The 17994-nt window shown below is 43.3% G+C and overlaps 2 protein-coding genes across 3 annotated transcripts in view; one reads left to right on the forward strand and one right to left on the reverse strand.

Annotated features, from left to right (window-relative positions):
- LOC139310059 (uncharacterized) overlaps positions 1-17994 on the reverse strand; it is a 649177-nt gene that overhangs the window by 473087 nt on the left and 158096 nt on the right.
- LOC139312011 (zinc finger protein 850-like) overlaps positions 1-17994 on the forward strand; it is a 34809-nt gene that overhangs the window by 13316 nt on the left and 3499 nt on the right. The window contains exon 3 of one of the 2 annotated variants that reach the window (XM_070936529.1): positions 3794-6632. In XM_070936529.1, coding sequence (XP_070792630.1) covers positions 3794-5089 — 1296 coding nt within the window. In that variant the 3' untranslated portion in view covers positions 5090-6632. Of the gene's footprint in view, positions 1-3057; positions 6633-17994 lie in introns of those variants that run through there. The other variant, XM_070936530.1, reaches the window with a different exon arrangement.

Raw genomic sequence — 17994 nt, forward strand, 5'->3', positions numbered from 1 at the left:
CCGTCAGGAACCTTTCGGGTTCCATCAGGCGCCTGGGACGGAACCATCTAGTTGGCTCCGTCTCCCTGCGGCGGGGGGCGGCGGTAGGAAAGTCTAGTTGGAGGAGCGAATGATCTGTCCATGACAAGGGTTTAATATCTAGGTCCCCTCTACCAAGATCATTCAACCACTGACCAGAGACAAAAATCAGGTCCAGAGTGTGTCCCCCCATGTGAGTGGGGCCTTGAACTAACTGGGTCAGGTCCATGGCCGTCATGGAAGCCATGAACTCCCGAGCCGCCTCTGACGCCTCACCCGCGGATGGAAGGTTGAAATCCCCCATGACAATAAGTCTGGGGGTATCAACCGCCACCCCGGCAATGACGTCGAGTAGCTCGGGCAGGGTCGCTGCCACGTGGCAGGGAGCCAGGTACGTAGTCAGCAAACCCATCTGCACCCCACGGCCCCACTTCACACAGAGGGACTCACATCCGGCTATCTGAGGAACAGTGGTCTCCCTCGGACAAAGACTTTCCCTAACAATCACCGCCACTCCCCCACCCCTCCCCTGGGCCCTTGGCTGATGAAATGCACGGAAACCTGGTGGGCACATCTCAACGAGGGGGACCCCCCCCTCCTGGCCCAACCAGGTCTCCGTAATACCTGCCAGGTCCGCACCCCCCTCCAAAATAAGATCACAAATGAGGGGGGCTTTATTAACCACCGACCTGGCATTACACAACATCAGCCGCGGACCCAGGGCCTGAGACTCTACACAACCCAGGACACAAGTCACGCATCGGGGGCCGGAGTGCGCAATTGCTCGTAAACAGCGTATGCGCACCCCCGACACTTGATATGGCCCCCTGCGTCCGTCATACCTGCCCCTCCCACTCATTATTTCAATTTCACAGCCCTTCCTGTCATCCCCCTGCTTCCCGGTTAAATTTCCTTTCGCGACCCTCCTGCTGCAACTAATCGACCCATCATCCCGCTCGGTTGCTATCTGGACCCCCCCAGGTCCGCTTTTACAACCCCCCCTCCCTCCCGGGTCCCCTTAAAATTTTTTTAAAAAATTTTCCTAAAAAACCCCTCAACCCCCTCTTCGCTACATGCCATCTCTCGGGGTTCCAAAGCCCGTCATCAAGATAGGCCCTCGATAATGTGGAGGGCCAGGCCTGCGAGAGGGGGGAGTCTCGCAGCGCAAGAAGGTCGGCTTTTTGGAGCATCAACCGAACCAGAGATGGGAAAAAGGCCAGTCCGGGGGTCTATCATAGTCCAAAGGGATAACTGAACATACAGATCACAAAATATCCATTTGTAGAGCTGGACTCCACTGTCCTCTCACGACAGGGAGAAGGTCCAATGTTCTTTTTCTCCAACAGAGGCTAATAGCCAACCATCCTCTCACGACGGCCGGTCCCGTTACAAAGGTTAACGGGAACAATGTTCTATCCTCCCCGTTGGGATACAAAAATCTCTCAGTTCTTTCAAATGGTGTTCAGTCTCTCCTACCAGCGAGGGCATGAGTGGAACATAGTGGGGGGGGGTCCAGAATGTCCAGAGCGTAGTAGTTCGTAAGCCCCTCCCCCATAAAAAAAAAAAAAGATGGGTCCCTCTTAAGAAGGAAGGAACCCAGATATTTATAAATTTTTTGCTTTCACTTCATTACATACAGTAAGAGGCAACTGGCACATGACAGATAAGTTATAGACACATAGAAATTATAAAAATAGCCAAGCATGCCTTCTGTGGTTTTGGTCACATGCCTAATCCACAGGCTACTGGTTTCCTGTGAATGTTTCCATGGCCTCAGAAGCCTGTTGAAGCCTGAACTTCAGCTTTGCCATCTCAACATTTGAGCAATCATCTATGCTGATTAACATTAGCATAGAAAGTTTGACTGTAACCATTTTGAGATATTTTTCAGGCTTGAAAGACATGGATTTTCTCAATATTGTAGATGTGTGTATTTTTATTTCTCTCTGAATATATGTATCTCCAAATGTATAATCTCTCCTCAAGATTTCCAGATAAACAGTCATGAGAAAAAGAAAGTATACTCTCCTTGACTTCTATGATTTTATATATCCGGACATAGTAAAAATCAATTGGTCCTTAGAAGTTCTTAAAATGGTGAGAACAATTTATCAGCAGAATGGTTTGCCTTCAGAAGTTGTGCTTTTACTGGAGACTTTTCAGAAGAGATGGTGCAGCCATTTGTCTGAAATGGTGTAGGGTCTCCTTGAGCAGAGGCTGGATTAGAAGACCTCCAAGATCCTTTCAAATTCAATTATTCTTTTCTGTTGCGATGATATTTTTATGTACTTACTTACTTACTTATGGATACTTACGAGATCGCCTTCTGCTACTGATAGCCTCCCACCGGACAGTACGCTCCCACAGAGAGGGACTCCTCAGGGTACCGTCAGTCAAACAATGTCGACTGGCGACCCCCAGGGGGAGAGCCTTCTCTGTGGGGGCACCCGCCCTCTGGAATGAATTGCCCCCGGAGATATGGATGATCCCTGACCTACGCACCTTTCGTCGTGCCCTCAAGATGTTATTGTTCCAACAAGCTGGGCTGGCCTAAACATTAATTTTAATGGGTTGCTTTTCTTATTTAATGCTGTTGGGGCCAAGTTATTTAATATGTTTTTAAATTGCTTTTAAATTTTATATATGTGTTTTATTTTTGGCGTGTACCGCCCTGAGTCCTTCGGGAGAAGGGTGGTATAAAAATTAGATTAAATAAAATAAATAAATGTCCTGATAAGTAAAACAAAAGATATCAAAGAGGGTGTAGTTCCTTTTTCACTTGCCTGTATTTGAAAACAACCCTTTGCACTGCTAAGAATTTGTGATTGACCTAGTCAACAAGCGAATGTCATCATTGAAAGGATATTCGAACTGGGATCTGGATGGTCTTCCATGTGTCAAATGAATCATGATTAATGTAAGAGCTTATTGGAGCATTTTGGTATATTTGCTTTTTCATTGTAATGTAAATGTTTTCCCCTCATCTTCTGCAACCATTTTATGCATAATTAAAGATACACTTTTATTTGAATCTTATAGACAAAGAGGATGGCAATAAGAGCACTCCGGACAACTGAGGATAATAAGCAACATTGAATACCAAAGCAAGTCAGTCCAGAAAAATATTTTTCATTTTCTTCAGAGAGCCACACAATTCTTCACCTTCCTCAGCAAGTGAGAAGGAAACTAGAGAAGATCAAGAAGAGATTTCTAGCTGGGAAAAGTAGTGTGTGAAATTCAAGCACATACAGTATTACATGAAAAGTCAAGGGAGATTATTTTTCCATTGAGCAAAAGAGGGTAATAACTGGAAGTTAGTGGGGAGGAAAAGGTCAATTGAAAAGCCCCGTAGAACAGACAGTGTTACAAGCCTCACTCTGGGAGGAAGAAAATCACCACTAAATATAAAGCACCACTAAACAAGGAATCATTCATATTTTTCACCTCCTCAAGAATATTAATTGTGGGAAAGATACAACTTGCAAATCACCACTGATTATGCCTGAGAGGATCGAGAGTGAAGAAAAACCTTACATATATTCTGCTTGTGGCAAAACCATTGGTCAGAACAACTCCATGGTGGATCATGGAAGGACCCACACAGGAGAGAAGCCCTACAAGTGCACCCAATGCACCCAATGCTTTAATGAGCATGGCAACGTGGACTCACCAATTACACCAGAGAACTCACACCAGGGAGAAACCATTTGAATATCCTGATTATGAGAAATGTTTTAGTGATAATTCCAGCCTGGTTAGACACCATAGGAATCACACAGGAGAGAAACAATTTGAATGTCCTGATTGTGAGAAAAGTTTCAGTACCAATTCCAGCCTGGTGAAACATCAGAGGACTCACACAGGAGAGAAACCCTTTGAATGTCCTGTTTGTGGAAAAAGTTTCAGTCAGAATTCCAGCCTGGTGATACACCAGAGAACTCACACAGGCGAGAAACCCTTTGAATGTCCTGACTGTGAGAAAAGTTTCAGTACCAATTCCAGCCTGGTGAAACACCAGAGGACTCACACAGGAGAGAAACCCTTTGAATGTCCTGTTTGTGAGAAAACTTTCAGTCAGAATTCCAGCCTGGTGAAACACCACAGGACTCACACAGGCGAGAAACCCTTTGAATGTCCTGATTGTGAGAAAAGTTTCACTACCAGGTCCAGCGTTGTGATACACCAGAGGACTCACACAGGAGAGAAACCATTTGAATGTCTTGTTTGTGGGAAAAGTTTCAGTAAGAATTCCAGCCTGGTGATACACCAGAGGACTCACACAGGAGAGAAACCCTTTGAATGTCCTGATTGTGAGAAACGTTTCTGTACCAATTCCAGCTTGGTGATACACCAGAGGATTCACACAGGAGAGAAACCATTTGAATGTCCTGATTGTGGGAAAGGTTTCAATACCAGGTCCAGCCTTGTGATACACCAGAGGACTCACACAGGAGAGAAACCCTTTGAATGTCCTGTTTGTGGGAAAAGTTTCAGTAACATTTCCAACCTGGTGATACACAAAAGGACTCACAGAGGAGAAAAGCCATTTGAATGTCCTGTTTGTGGGAAAAGTTTTAGTCAGAAAAACTACCTGGTAATACACCAGAGGATTCATACAGGAGAAAAACCCTTTCAATGTCCTGATTGTGGGAAAAGTTTCAGTAAGCGTTCCCACCTCGTTAGCCACCAAAGGATTCATACAGGAGAGAAACCCTTTGAATGTTCTGATTGTGGAAAAAGTTTCTCTCAGAATTCCCAGCTTGTGATACACCAGAGGACTCACACAGGAGAGAAACCCTTTGAATGTCCTGATTGTGGGAAACATTTCAGTCACAATTCCACCCTGGTAACACACCAGAGGACTCACACAGGAGAGAAACCATACGAGTGTCCCGACTGTGGGAAAGATCTCAGTACCAGGTGTAACCTTATAAATCATGTCCGTATACACACAGGGGAGAAACCATTTAAGTGCCCCAGGTGTGGACGGTCCTTCAGGCAACATTCCAGCCTTATTGCACACAAGAAAATCCACATGAGACCCAAAGTGATGAGTATAGAGAAGGCTTGAATTTTGTTTTTAATGTCCCATTGTAAGTCCAGCTGAGACTTAAAGCTGACTTTAATTTGACTACAAAGAAATTGTAATAGTATTTGCCTGATTTTTTTGTAGGAAAATATGTAATGATATTAGGTGGGAAGGAGAAAAGAAAAAATTGCAACATGTTAGTTTGATAATGGCTATCTGGCCATCAGCAGTAGAAGTTGCTGGATATTAATTTTGCAGAAATTGTGCAATTATGTAAAAATACTTTGGGAGTGTTCTTTGCATTTTTATCACGGTAGATGATAGAAATGACACGTACAGTGTCCCAGCCTTTTTCTTCCTTGCTTGACCCGAGATTTTCAGCCTCAGAATTCTCCAGTCAGCATCTCTTGGGGATTGGAGCACACAGACTATAGTTAAGAGATTGTGGCTCCTCATATAAGGAGAAAGCGAGAGGAGAAGAGAAGTAGAGGAATTTCAACGTTCATTTTTTCCTAACAGTTCCAGGAATTCAGTACACCAAGCATGTCTGTTCAGGTTGTGTCAAGAATGAGGCACACAAGTTGAAGATACCATATGAATAGCAAATATATTGGGGGAGTTTGGGGCAGTGACAAAAGCAGTGTAATATTTCAGAGGTAAAATTTCAGATGCTGTTGTGCCTTGCAAAAGTGACCTTCATGGAGAAGAGCTGTAGGAATGTTGAGTTGAAAAAAGGGATTGTGGTTTTGAGCACAGGATCTCCAGCTTTATTCGCAACTCCTGCTGTCAACTCCTTCGCTTGCAGGTGCCACCTTTTTAGCCTTCGATGGCTGGGGGTTGAGAGTAGCACCAAGGGACTAATGCTTTTGTGCCCCCTGGGGAAAATTATATAGTAGATAATGTTTTCATTTCTAAAACGGCACTGCGTAAGAATCATCAATAGCTTTTGAGAAAGAAAAATAAAGCAAAGTGTCAGCATTTCTGTAAACATTGAGACAAGGTGATGCAAACTCTCTTCCCAGCATATGGGAGACGTTTCCTGTTCTTTCACTTTTTTCCCAAGGGCTCCTTTATTTTTTTCAAAACTGCATCCTTCAAATATGCAGATGGATTATCCTGATTTTCCTGGGAGTAGAAGACTCCAAAGAATTCCGAGATTGTTCATTTCACCAACACCATTCAAAAAGACAGGTTACAATCTTTTTTAGTATGTCACAATCGTGATAATCAAGGACATCCAACAACCAGGGCCAGAGTAGGTGTGTGGAGAAACCAAGAGGCTCTTGGTTTCCAAGTGATTTAGAATTTAAATGTGTGCAAAATTTATAAAATTTAGAATAGTATGTGTGTGTATGTATGCCTTGAGGGGTGGTTTTGGGACAACTGAATGGAGCTGAGTGTTTACTGGCCAGATGCCCTTCCTGTCGCCAGTGCGGAGTTCACAGCAGATATATTCTCATTGTGCCCAGAGAGAGAAATACCTGCCTCTACCTGGGATTGAACTCACAGCCTCCTGATAGTGAAGCGAGAGCTCTACTTCTAGTTCACCGCACCACACTAAAATAGTAAAAATATATTTAATCAATTTTCCTTTTTTCTTTCCTTGGTGTCACATTTTAGTGTACCATCTTTATTATGTCTCATCATAGTTAGGAGTCGGAAACCCTTTCAATAATCCCAAAGCCTCTGAATCTCACAGGGCTATATAATAATATCAAGCAAAATTAACTAAAGCCAAACTAAGAGTCGGAGGGCATGGTTTACAGGGCGAAGTCAAAAGCCATAAGTCACCACTCAGATAAACGGTCCATTTCCTCAGAATCAAGATTTGAAGCTGAGATTGAAAGGTGGAAAGTAGGTGGTGTTTGGAGGATACTGTATCTTGAAAGCTGCAGCCTTGAATTTGGGGCTGGAGTAGCAGGAACAGCTGAATGGATAGATTTTTTGGGGAGGAAGAAAGCCCAGTTTGATGGTCACCAGCCTAGAGCCTGAGAGACGCTCATTTCCGGTCCTGCTTTAGGCACAAAGCCATCTCAGAGACCTTGGCCTGTCCCGTCCTCTCAGGTCTTTGAAAGGGGAAATCTGCTTACAAAAAACCTTGCCAAGGAAACCGCAGGTTAATGGGAGTGCAGGATAACTCCCAAAACCTACTTTTGCAGTTGAGCGAACCTTGGGAGAGTGAAGCTTGACCTACGTAGCTTCTCAAGATTAGGGACGTGTTGTGCCATAAATATTTATGAAGTTCTTGTTTGTATGCACAGCTGCTAAATTATTTCCAGCTTCATCCTATGAATAGAATAATGAAACCTGAAACAATAACAATAACACCCACCTTCCAAACCACATCTAGATAGGAGAGATTCTTTCTGTCTGCATCCTTGCAGAGCCTAAATCTCACTAGAGGGAAGAATTGCTCTGAGTAGCCTTCCCAATCTCCACAGGAGTTAGCTTTATTATTCCCAAACAGTTTGGGCAAAAGACTTGGAGGCAGGGATGAAATGCTCCTGGTTTGGACCGGATCATCCGATCCAGTAGCGATGGAGGCAGGTGGTTCGGAGAACCGGTAGCAAAAATCCCCGCCCCCCCGCCATGCCCAGCTAAGCCGCACAATCATCAGAGGCTTTTTTTTTTAACTTTCAAAAGCATTTTTTTCTACAACTTCAGCCGAAAAAATGCTTTTAAAAGTAAAAAAAAAAAGTCTCTGATGATTGCATGGCTCGTCAAAGGCATTTAAAAGAAAACAAGGGTTTTTTCATTTTAAATGCTCTGACGATCCCAGCTGAGTTCCCTGATTGGCAGAGGCTTTTTAAAAAAGCCCCTGCTGATCAGGGAACTCAGCTTGGATCCTCAGAGCCTTTTGAAAACATTTTTTTACAACCTCTTAGTCAAGAGGTTGTAGAAAAAATGGTTTTAAAAGAAAAAAAAATTGGCCACGCCCACCCAGTCACATTACCCCCCCCACCAAGCCACTCCCACAGAACCCGTAGTAACAAATTTTAGATTTCACCCCTGCTTGGAGGGCACTAGTTTGCAGAAAGCTGATGTATACATTTCTTGTGGCTCTTCATGATTAATAGAATATTTTTGAAAATCCCATTTGGGAAACCTACAAGCAGTGGTGAAATCCTCTGTGGGTTGCCACCAGTTCACCAGTGTGCACTCATGCATGCACAGTGCGCAACAAATGCACACTGCAATCATGTATGCAGTGTGCGCCAAATGCACACTGTGCACTCATGCACAGTGCGCAACAAATGAACACTGCACACACATGCAGTCTGCGCCAAATGCACACCACGTGCATGCAGGCACAGTGTGCAACAAACGCGCATTTCGTGTGGAAAAAGCCTTTTGAAGGTAAGTAGAATGGGGGAACAGCTGTGCCGCGCAAATTAGATTCACTAGAAAGCAGGATTTCCTGTTTTCTAGCAAATGTAAATTGTGTGGTACAGCTGATCGTCGGAAATACCGGTTCAGACAAACTGGTAGCATTTTTTAATTACCGGTTCACCCAAACCAGTAGCTTTTATTGCTACCAGTTTGCCCAAACTGGTGCGAACCAGTAGCATTTCACCCCTGCCTACAAGATCAGCATGGCAACTATACTCTCTGAGATATGGTCAGGGAATGTAAACACTTTGACTCACTGGTCCAGAAGTTCCTCTCTGATTCTTCCTCCTGTGCCCACTCAGGTCCAGTTCAGCTTGTCAGTGTTTACTTATAACAAGACTTTAAGCAGTTTATACAACTATTGGGGTGCAGGGGCATCTCAGGTTTGCTAGTGAATGTATGTCAGAGTTGCACAGTGTGACTGCAAGTTTGAGACCACCCAGGAGCAAAATACAGTACACAGAGGTTTTGTCTTTCAAACAGTGGTTTATAAGTCTGGTTACACGTGCATATACATACACGTGCTAAGCAAAGCCAGTCAATCAACCAATCTTCAACTATAACACGAAGCATACATGGAGAGATAATACACAGAGAACTACAATGGAGATAGAACATGAGGAGAGACGTCCTCACATGGCCACCCTTATATAGAAAGCCTCTTAAAGTGATAACCCTGCTGACTCATTCTCATTGCATCCACTCGGTTTACAGCCTTATAGCAGCTGGTTAGATATTAAATCATTACCTTAACACTCCTCCCATTTAAAGCTGAACAGCTGAATGCTTTAACATATTCATGGTGCTCTCTTTTTCCATTATGTCCTTGCCTTCTGCTTTGGTTCCTACTCTCATCACTACACACGCTACTAGTACCATTAGTACTATAGTTGCTGGAACTACTACTACGGTCATTATTTACTGACTCTGTACACTCTGTCTCATTAATCTCCATTATATCCTGTTTATTATATAATTTGCTGTCTGCATGGCTTCCCCCCAGTATACTCTACTCATGCCTGCATCAGTAAGTAATGAGTCCTTCATTGTCTGTATCACATTGTTTCTTCTTTCAACGACTCCGTTTCCAGCCAGCTAATATGGATTCATATGTCTATGCCTTATGCCTAAACTTCTTAACCATCTTTGGAAATTATCAGACATAAACTCTGTTTCCCTGTCTGTTTGCAGTTAGCATACTTTATAACCATACCTTGGCTCTACAAGTTTTACCCATTGCTTGAATTGTTGCAATACCTCTGTCTTGCTTTTTAGCAGATAACAAAACCCATATCTACTGTAGTCATCTACTATGACTAAGGTGTATCTAGCTCCTCCTAAAGAGGGTGCCATAGGGACAATCAAATCAGCATGCACTAACTGCAATACTCTGTTTGTCTTGAACTTTTCTTACTTACAGGATACATCCTGTACTCTTCTGCCTTACAAACAGTGCACTCTACATACAACTTGCCCTGCTTTGGCTTTTGCTGTGGCTTATGCCACCTAATTAGGTCTGGCATCTTCTGTGGCCATCTGCAACTCGCGTGCTCCCCTACGAAACAAATGTACACGAGTGTCATGTGTAGGAGCATTCATAAGTGCACATGCACAACTATTCTCCTGCCTTCCTAGAACGTACAGGCCATTCTTTAATTTAATTTAATTTAATTTAATTTAATTTAATTTAATTTAATTTAATTTAATTAATTTAATTTAATTTAATTTAATTTAATTTAATTTAATTTAATTTAATTTAATTTAATTTAATTTAATTTAATTTAATTTAATTATTTAATTTAATTTAATTTAATTTAATTTGTCGCGTTTCTATGCTGCCCAACTCCCGGCTTAATCTCTTGTGCACATATCCTTCCACCTTTCCTAATGCCCTCCTGCAAACAGTATTTCATAACCCTGACTTTCTAACCTGGATACATTTAACAGATTATGATCTAATGCAGGTACATATAGGACATTGTACAATGTTTCTCCTATCTCCGGTACATAAAAGTTACCTTCCCCTTTTACATCAGCTCTTTGACCATTAGCCAGACTAACAGATGTTTGCATAGTTGATTTCAAAACAGAAAACCCTTGTGGATCATTTGTAATATGCTGATTCGCCCCACTGTCCAACCACCAAGTGTTTCTGGTGTTTTCAAATGCTGTCACTGCCATGAAAAATGACGCTGGAGAACCGCTCCTCATGTGTTGAGTAGTCGTGGGCACTTGTCTTGCTGCTCCTCTGTTTCTCCTCTCAGGGCAGTGTCTTTGGAGATGCTCAGTAGAACCACACATGTAGCATCTCTTCACTGTGTAAACTGTCTCAGCTGTTTTGCCAGCATCCTGGACTGTTGCAGATGCTGGTCCATGCTGAACGTTCTCTCCTCCCTTTCCTGGTTGCCTCTTCAGCCGTTTCTGCTCCTCCTCCAACAATTGACGGTCAAATATGTCATGGTTAAGTCCCTCCCTTGCATGAACTCTAGGCTAGTCCCAAGAGCGTCCCATGAACTGTCCAAAGAACTGGGCACCACATACACCTTGTGTAAATGTCATTCCTCTTTAGAATAGAAGAGGAGAGGAGAGGAGAGGAGAGGAGAGGAGAGGAGAGGAGAGGAGAAGAGAGGAGAGGAGAGGAGAGGAGAGGAGAGGAGAGGAGAGGAGAGGAGAGGAGAGGAGAGAAGAGAAGAGAAGAGAAGAGAAGAGAAGAGAATTTTTTATTGGCCAAGTGTGATTGGACAAGGAATTTGTCTTGGTGCATATGCTCTCAGTGTACATAAAAGAAAAGATACGTTCATCAAGAATCATAAGGTACAACACTTAATGATAGTCATAGGGTACAAATAAGCAATCAGGAAACAATATCAGTATAAATCGTAAGGCTACAAGCAACAAAGTTACAGTCATACAGTCCAGTGGTGCGTTCCTCCCAGTTCGGCCGAGCCGGTGGCGGTGACGATATGACATCACCGAACCAGTTCTGCCCCCCCCCATTATTCTTACCTTTTATTTGGCCCCACCCCCAATCTATTGCTGCCTCCTGAGTCCCAGCTGATGGTTAGAGGGAAAAAAAACTGTTTAAACTCTTGCCGTGGGGCTTCAATGGGCCACCCTGCAGCTGATCAGTGTTAAAAGAAAACAAATGAGTAGACAGGTGCCTCCACAAATAAATGGGTAGACCCAGTGGTGGGATTCTACTTCGGTAGAACCGGTTGTTAAGTAGTTAAGTAGTTAAGCAGTTCAGAGAACCGGTTGTAAAAGAAATCTCCTTTTGTTTTCTTCCACTTTACAGGGTTAATCCTGTAAGGATTAATTACATTCGGTGGTGTTTCCTAGCCTAATCTTTATTACAGAAACTACCTCTCCCGCAGTATGCCTAGACTTACTGTCACTTCCAGTTTGACTTTCTTAAAGGGGAAGGGTTGTTTTAAGCTTTTTACACCACTGTTGGGAGGAAATACTCCCCTGTTGGAGTTCTTCCAGCCAGGGTGCAATCATCAGCACTTTGGAGAAATAATTGAATCCTTTTGTGCATATGGACTACTCAGAAGGCTGAAAAAGTTATTTTTGACTGGTCCTCGCACTTTTGACCAGTCTTCGAACTTACAACTGTCCTCACATTTTACATTTTTCGCCCTATCTTGTCACCATGGTGAAGAGAAGCAGTTGTGAAATGAATGACATGGTTGTTAAGAATGCTACAATGGGCATAAATAATGACCAGTCATAAGTGCGAAGACCGGTTAAAAGTGCGAGGACCTGTCAGAAATCACTTTTTTCAGCCCTCCGGATAGTCGTTTTGTGCATATGGACTACTCAGAGCGCTGAAAAAGTTATTTTTGACTGGTCCTCGCACTTTTGACCAGTCCTTGAATTTACGACTGTCCTCACATTTTACGTTTTTTGCCCTATCTTGTCACTATGGTGAAGAGAAGCAGTTGTGAAATGAATGACATGGTTGTTAAGAATGCTGCACGGGCATAAATGTGAGGATGGTCATAAGTGCGAGGACCTGTCAGAAATGATTTTTTTCAGCCCTCTGAGTAGTCCCTATACACATAACCATAGCCACCCGGTCACATGACCTCCAAGCCACGCCCACCCAGTCACATGACCTCCAAGCCACACCAACAAAATAAGCCACGCCCACAGAACCGGTAGTAAAAAATTTAGAACCCACCCGATACAGTCATAAGTGGAAGGAGATGGGTAATGGGAACGATGAGAAGATTAATAGTACTGAAGACTTAGTAAATAGTTTGACAGTGTTGAGGGAATTATTTGTTTAGCAGAGTGATGATATTCTGGAAAAACTGTTCTTGTATCTAGTTGTTCTGGTTTGCAGTGCTCTATAGCGTCATTTTGAGGGTAGGAGTTGAAACAGTTTATGTCCAGGATGTGAAGGGTCTGTAAATATTTTCACAGCCCTCTTTTTGACTCGTGCAGTATACAGGTCCTCAATGGAAGGCAGCTTGGTAGTAATTGTTTTTTCGGCAGTTCTAATTATTCTCTGAAGTCTGTATCTATCTTGTTGGGTTGCAGAACCAAACCAGACAGTTATAAAGGTGCAGATAGACTCAATAATTCTTCTGTAGAATTGTATCAGCAGCTCCTTGGGCAGTTTGAGCTTTCTGAGTTGGTGCAGAAAGAACATTCTTTGTTGTGCTTTTTTGATGACGTTTTTGATGTTAGCTGTCCATTTTAGATCTTGCAATATGGTAGAACCTAGAAATGTGAAGGTCTCTACTGTTGATACTGTGTTGTCTAGTATTGTGAGAGATGGAAGTATGGAAGTGTTTCTCCTAAAGTCTACCACCATTTCTACAGTTTTGAGTGTGTTCAGTTCCCGATTGTTCCGGTCGCACCACGAGGCTACTTGTTCAACCTCCCATCTGTTTGCAGATTCATCAATGTCTAGAATGAGACTGATCACTGTTGTGTCATCTGCAAACTTCAGAAATTTAACAGATGGATCGTTAGAGATGCAGTCATTGGCATATAGAGAGAAGTGGGGAGAGCACACAGCCTTGGGGGGGGGCTGTGCTAATTGTACAGGTATCTGATGTGATTCTGCTTAGTTTCACCTGCTTCTTCCTGTTCGTTAGGAAGTTTATGATCCACTTACAAGTATGTTCAGGTACCTGTAGCTGGTTTAGCTTAGTTAGAAGAGTGTCTTGAATGATGGTATTGAATCTTTCCTCTAAGGAATGTCTTTCTCATAGCCTGCAGATGTGTGGACATACTCTCTCCCAGCTTCAGTTGTGCTCTCCCCCAGTCTCCTTGTCAGCAATACTTTACTGCCCACAGTCTCTCTAACATACATACTGTGCAAAACCTCCCAGCACTCTTTCAGAGAGCAAAAACCCCTCACGTGTATCAGCTGACTGTTCTCTAAAGCCAGAATTATGCTGGCTAATGACTTTCCATTTCTTCTCTGGTGCCCATCATCCAGGACTGCTGGTGGATTAGTAACTATTGTCCACAACTTTTCCCTCCTCATGTTCTATCTCCATTGTAGCTCTCTGTGTATTTTCTCTCCGTGTATGCTTTGTGTTATAGTTGAAGATTGATTGATTGATTGATTGATTGCCTGGCTTTGCTTAGCATGTGTATGTATATATATAACTTGTAGATAAACCACTGCTTGAAAAACCTCTGTGTACTGTATTTTGCTCCTGGGTTGTCTCAAAATAGTAGTCACGCAGTGCACACTCTTAACAATGTAACTCAGTGGTCTGTATGGATGTGGACTTTCCTTGACTGAGTGGAGGACACAAAGTGTATCTCCCTACTCCCAGCCCAGCACTATATCCCTATTGTCAGCATTCCAGCAAGTCCCCAATACCAAGTAAAAACTCCGAGGCAGGCATTTCTCAAAGTTCCATTTATTAGAGAAGGTAAACTGGCACATCTGGGAAAACCCGAATCTGAGAGTTCCGGTTTTCCCTCAGTAAATAAAACCCCAAAATCTTGCCCCTGCACCCATTAGTCTGTCACATGGTGCAATCACCATCCGTCTGTCAGCATTCTGATGCTGCCATAAAAAGACAAGGCTTGACTTTTCATCTTACTTATTTCTCTGTAGATAATATCCCCTAGGACAGTGGTCCCCAACCTTTTTATCGCCGCGGACCAATCAGCCTTTGATAATTTTACCGTGGCCCGCTGAGCGCGCGCAGGGGTGGGGGCTTTGGGCCACACGTGCGTACCTGCGCGGGGCTCTCTTCCCTGGAGCCTTTGCGCACGGCCCAGGAGCTTTTGTGCACGGCCCAGGAGCTTTTGCGCACGGCCCAGGAGCCTTTGCGCTGCAACGTTCATGTCCCCCGGCCGCTGCGCGGCCCGGTGCCAGGTACTCCACGGCCCGGCACCGGTCCGCGGACCGGGGGTTGGGGACCACTGCCCTAGGAGATGGGATGGTGGGGGGAACATTCCTGTGGGGTGAGATCAGAAGCTGGGGAGACTGATTTGGAAGATGGCCAATGAGAAGATGAGAATTGGGGAACGGAAAGGGAAGGGTTTGGGGGTCAGAGGGTTAGTATCGGCTACAACGAAGTCAGGGTTAGATCTGTCGTACTCAATAAATGGAATATTTCAGCAAAGATTAATTGTTTGGGAGTGCAATTTATTTGAGATGACATCGAAACCTGACACTGTCCCAACTTGAGCCATCCCTGCAACCACTCCTCCAGGAAAATATCCAGGAATTTACAGAGAAATCTGCCTGACATTAATAACTAGTAACATCTTGGAAAATTTATCCAGGCAACAAATCTGTGAACAGCGAGAAGCAAACAAAATTATAACCAGTAACCAACATGATCAAAAACAGATCATGCCAAACAAATCTTATTTCATTCTTTGACAAAATGACTAAATTAGTGGACCAGCGAAATGTTGTGGACATCATATCCTTAAGATTTCCGTAAAGCATATGATAAATTAGATCACAACCTACTTCTGGGAAAGCTAGAAAAATGTGGGATAGACAGCACTCCCACAAAATGGGTTTCTAACTGGCTGACAAATTGTACTCAACCAGAGGTGGGTTTCAGCAGGTTCTGACCAGTTCTGGAGAACCGGTAGCGGAAATTTTGAGTAGTTTGGAGAACCGATAGTAAAAATTCTGACAGGCCCCGTCCCCATCTATTCTCTGCCTCCCGAGTCCCAGCTGATTGGGAGGAATTGGGGATTTTGCAGTAACCTTCCCCTGGATTGGGGAGGGAATGGAGATTTTACAGTATCCTTCCCCTGGAGTGGGGTGGGAATGGAGATTTTAGAATATCCTTCCCCTGCCATGCCCAACAAGCCACGCCCACCAAGCCATGTCACGCCCACCAAGCCACGCTCACAGAACCAGTAGTAAAAAATTTGAAACCCGCTACTGTACTCAACATGTAGTCCTCAATGGAACTAAACTCTCATAGAGGGAAGAAAGCAGTGGGGTACCTTCAGGTTGCAATTTAGACCATCAAAATCTTCATACACAATCCAGACTAGGGGATAGAAGGGGAACTCATCAAATTTACAGATGACAATAAGCTGGCAGGAATTGCCAACATCCCAAAAGACAAGCTCAAGATCCAAAAAAAACTTGACAGACTTGAACAGTGGGCCCTATCTAACAAAATGATATTACACAGATAAAAGTAAAGTTTTACACTTAGACAAGAAAAACCAACTGCATGGGTATAAACTAGGTGAATTAAGCCAGTATAAACTGGTTTAATGCCCGTAACTGTGAGAGGGATCTTGGAGTCCCAGCGGACAATCACTTAAATGTGATCCAACAGTGAGTGACAGCAGCCAAAATAACCAATACAATCCTAGGCTGCATTAATACTTGGCTCAGTTGCAAAGGTCAGTTGCTAGGAGTCGAAAAGGACCTGCTGCCATGTAATTACTGAAGATATCTTCCAAATGACTTGGTGGAGCCTGGACAAGCATGTTTTTCCACATTTTGTCACTAGATGGCGATCAGGCAACATCTTTGCCTAGAAAGCCGCCCACACTTTAGTGCCATCCGTGCTTGAGCTTGAAAAAGGAGTTTTTAAACCATCGAGTACTTCATTGCTAGAAAGGAGGGGAATGGGAGGAGAGGAGAGGTGCAGAGGAACTTCCTCTTCCGGATGGCTGATGGGAGGAAGTTGGTGTGCAGAGCGGCTTTTCTGCTCTTCCCGGGGTCGGAGCAGCAGCTGGCAGGTGAGTTAGGGCAACAGGTGGGAGGAGAGTCCGGGAGCAAGTCGGGCTGTTCGGTTCCCTCCACGGCCTGGAAGCGGAGAAGCAACTGGGCTGAAGCCTCTCAGCTGCTCCTGCTGCAGGTTCCTTCCCTCCCCAAATGGAAGCCCACTGGTGCTGCAGGCTGGGAAACTGGTGGCTGCAATTTCTGCTGGTGGGAAGCTTGAAAAAGCCTCTTTCAAGTGGAGGTTGGTTCTTTGGGAATGGCTTCCCTCCAGAGGTTGTGGCTGCTCCGTCACTGGAGGGTTTTGAGGGGAGATTGGGCAGCCATTTGTTCTGGACGGAATAGGGTCTCCTGCCTGAACAGGGGATGGACTAGAAGACCTCCAAGGTCCCCCCCAATTCAATTCTTCTCTTATGGACCTGATGTTTTCTGGGCAACAAGATCGGACTTATGTGTCTCTGGTCTTTTTTAGGTTGTTGACAAAATGGGGTTGGGATAGGTGAGCCTTTATACATTCTTTGGGGTTTTGTGTTTGAAATGCTCCATTTTAATGGTGATGGGTTAATCCTGTTATTCACCGTTCATTCACCGTTGGGTGAATGAAAAAAAAAGTAAAAGTACAAAAATCAACCAACCAACCAACCAAAAAGAAAAAATAATAATAAAAAGGAGACAAAGAGAGATAACAAAAAACAAAACAATACAAAAATAGAGAATTACAATCCAAATCCAACATTTACAATTTTAATCTTCAGGTTTTTCTAAACTTAATCCAAGTTTCCTCTGGTGAGGAATTAACTAGACCAAAAAGCCAAGAAGGTAGAAAAAAAAGAGGAATGTCTGTGTATAAAAAAGAAGCACAGACAAAAATAAAAAGAAGAAAAAAGAAAAACAATCCAACCAATTGTTAAACACAAAAAAGCAACTGAAAAAGAAAGAAAAGGGAACTAAAAATTAACAAGTAGAATCTCCACTCTGTTATCCACAAGTAAAGGAAAAAGAAAAAAAATATCCCAAAAGCCAAACTGAATGGGAATTGTCAATAATCTTTCCTGTTACTTCTTCTTTTGCAAACTTCAAAAGGTACACTGTTTCAGCTTGAATTTAAAAACAAGGCTCTCAGTTTGCCTCAATCTATAAAACCAAACAATTTCTAATCAGTTCAGCAAGCATTATCAAGGTCATTCTTGTCTTGACGTGTTCATTTAACTTTATTATTCAGTTCATTATCCTTTCAGTGGTGCCTCTAGGTGGTACTGCAGTTTATTTTCACCCAAGAAAAGTAGAAAGAGTTTTTCCTTTTAAAAACACTTAATTCCATCACTTAAATTTAGTTCAATTTCATTTGTTAAGATTAAAAAATTTAAAAATATTC

Source organism: Pituophis catenifer, unplaced genomic scaffold, assembly GCF_029215685.1.
Source record: "Pituophis catenifer annectens isolate HBS135680 unplaced genomic scaffold, rPitCat1.0.hap2 SCAF_2, whole genome shotgun sequence".
NCBI lineage: Eukaryota > Metazoa > Chordata > Lepidosauria > Squamata > Colubridae > Pituophis > Pituophis catenifer.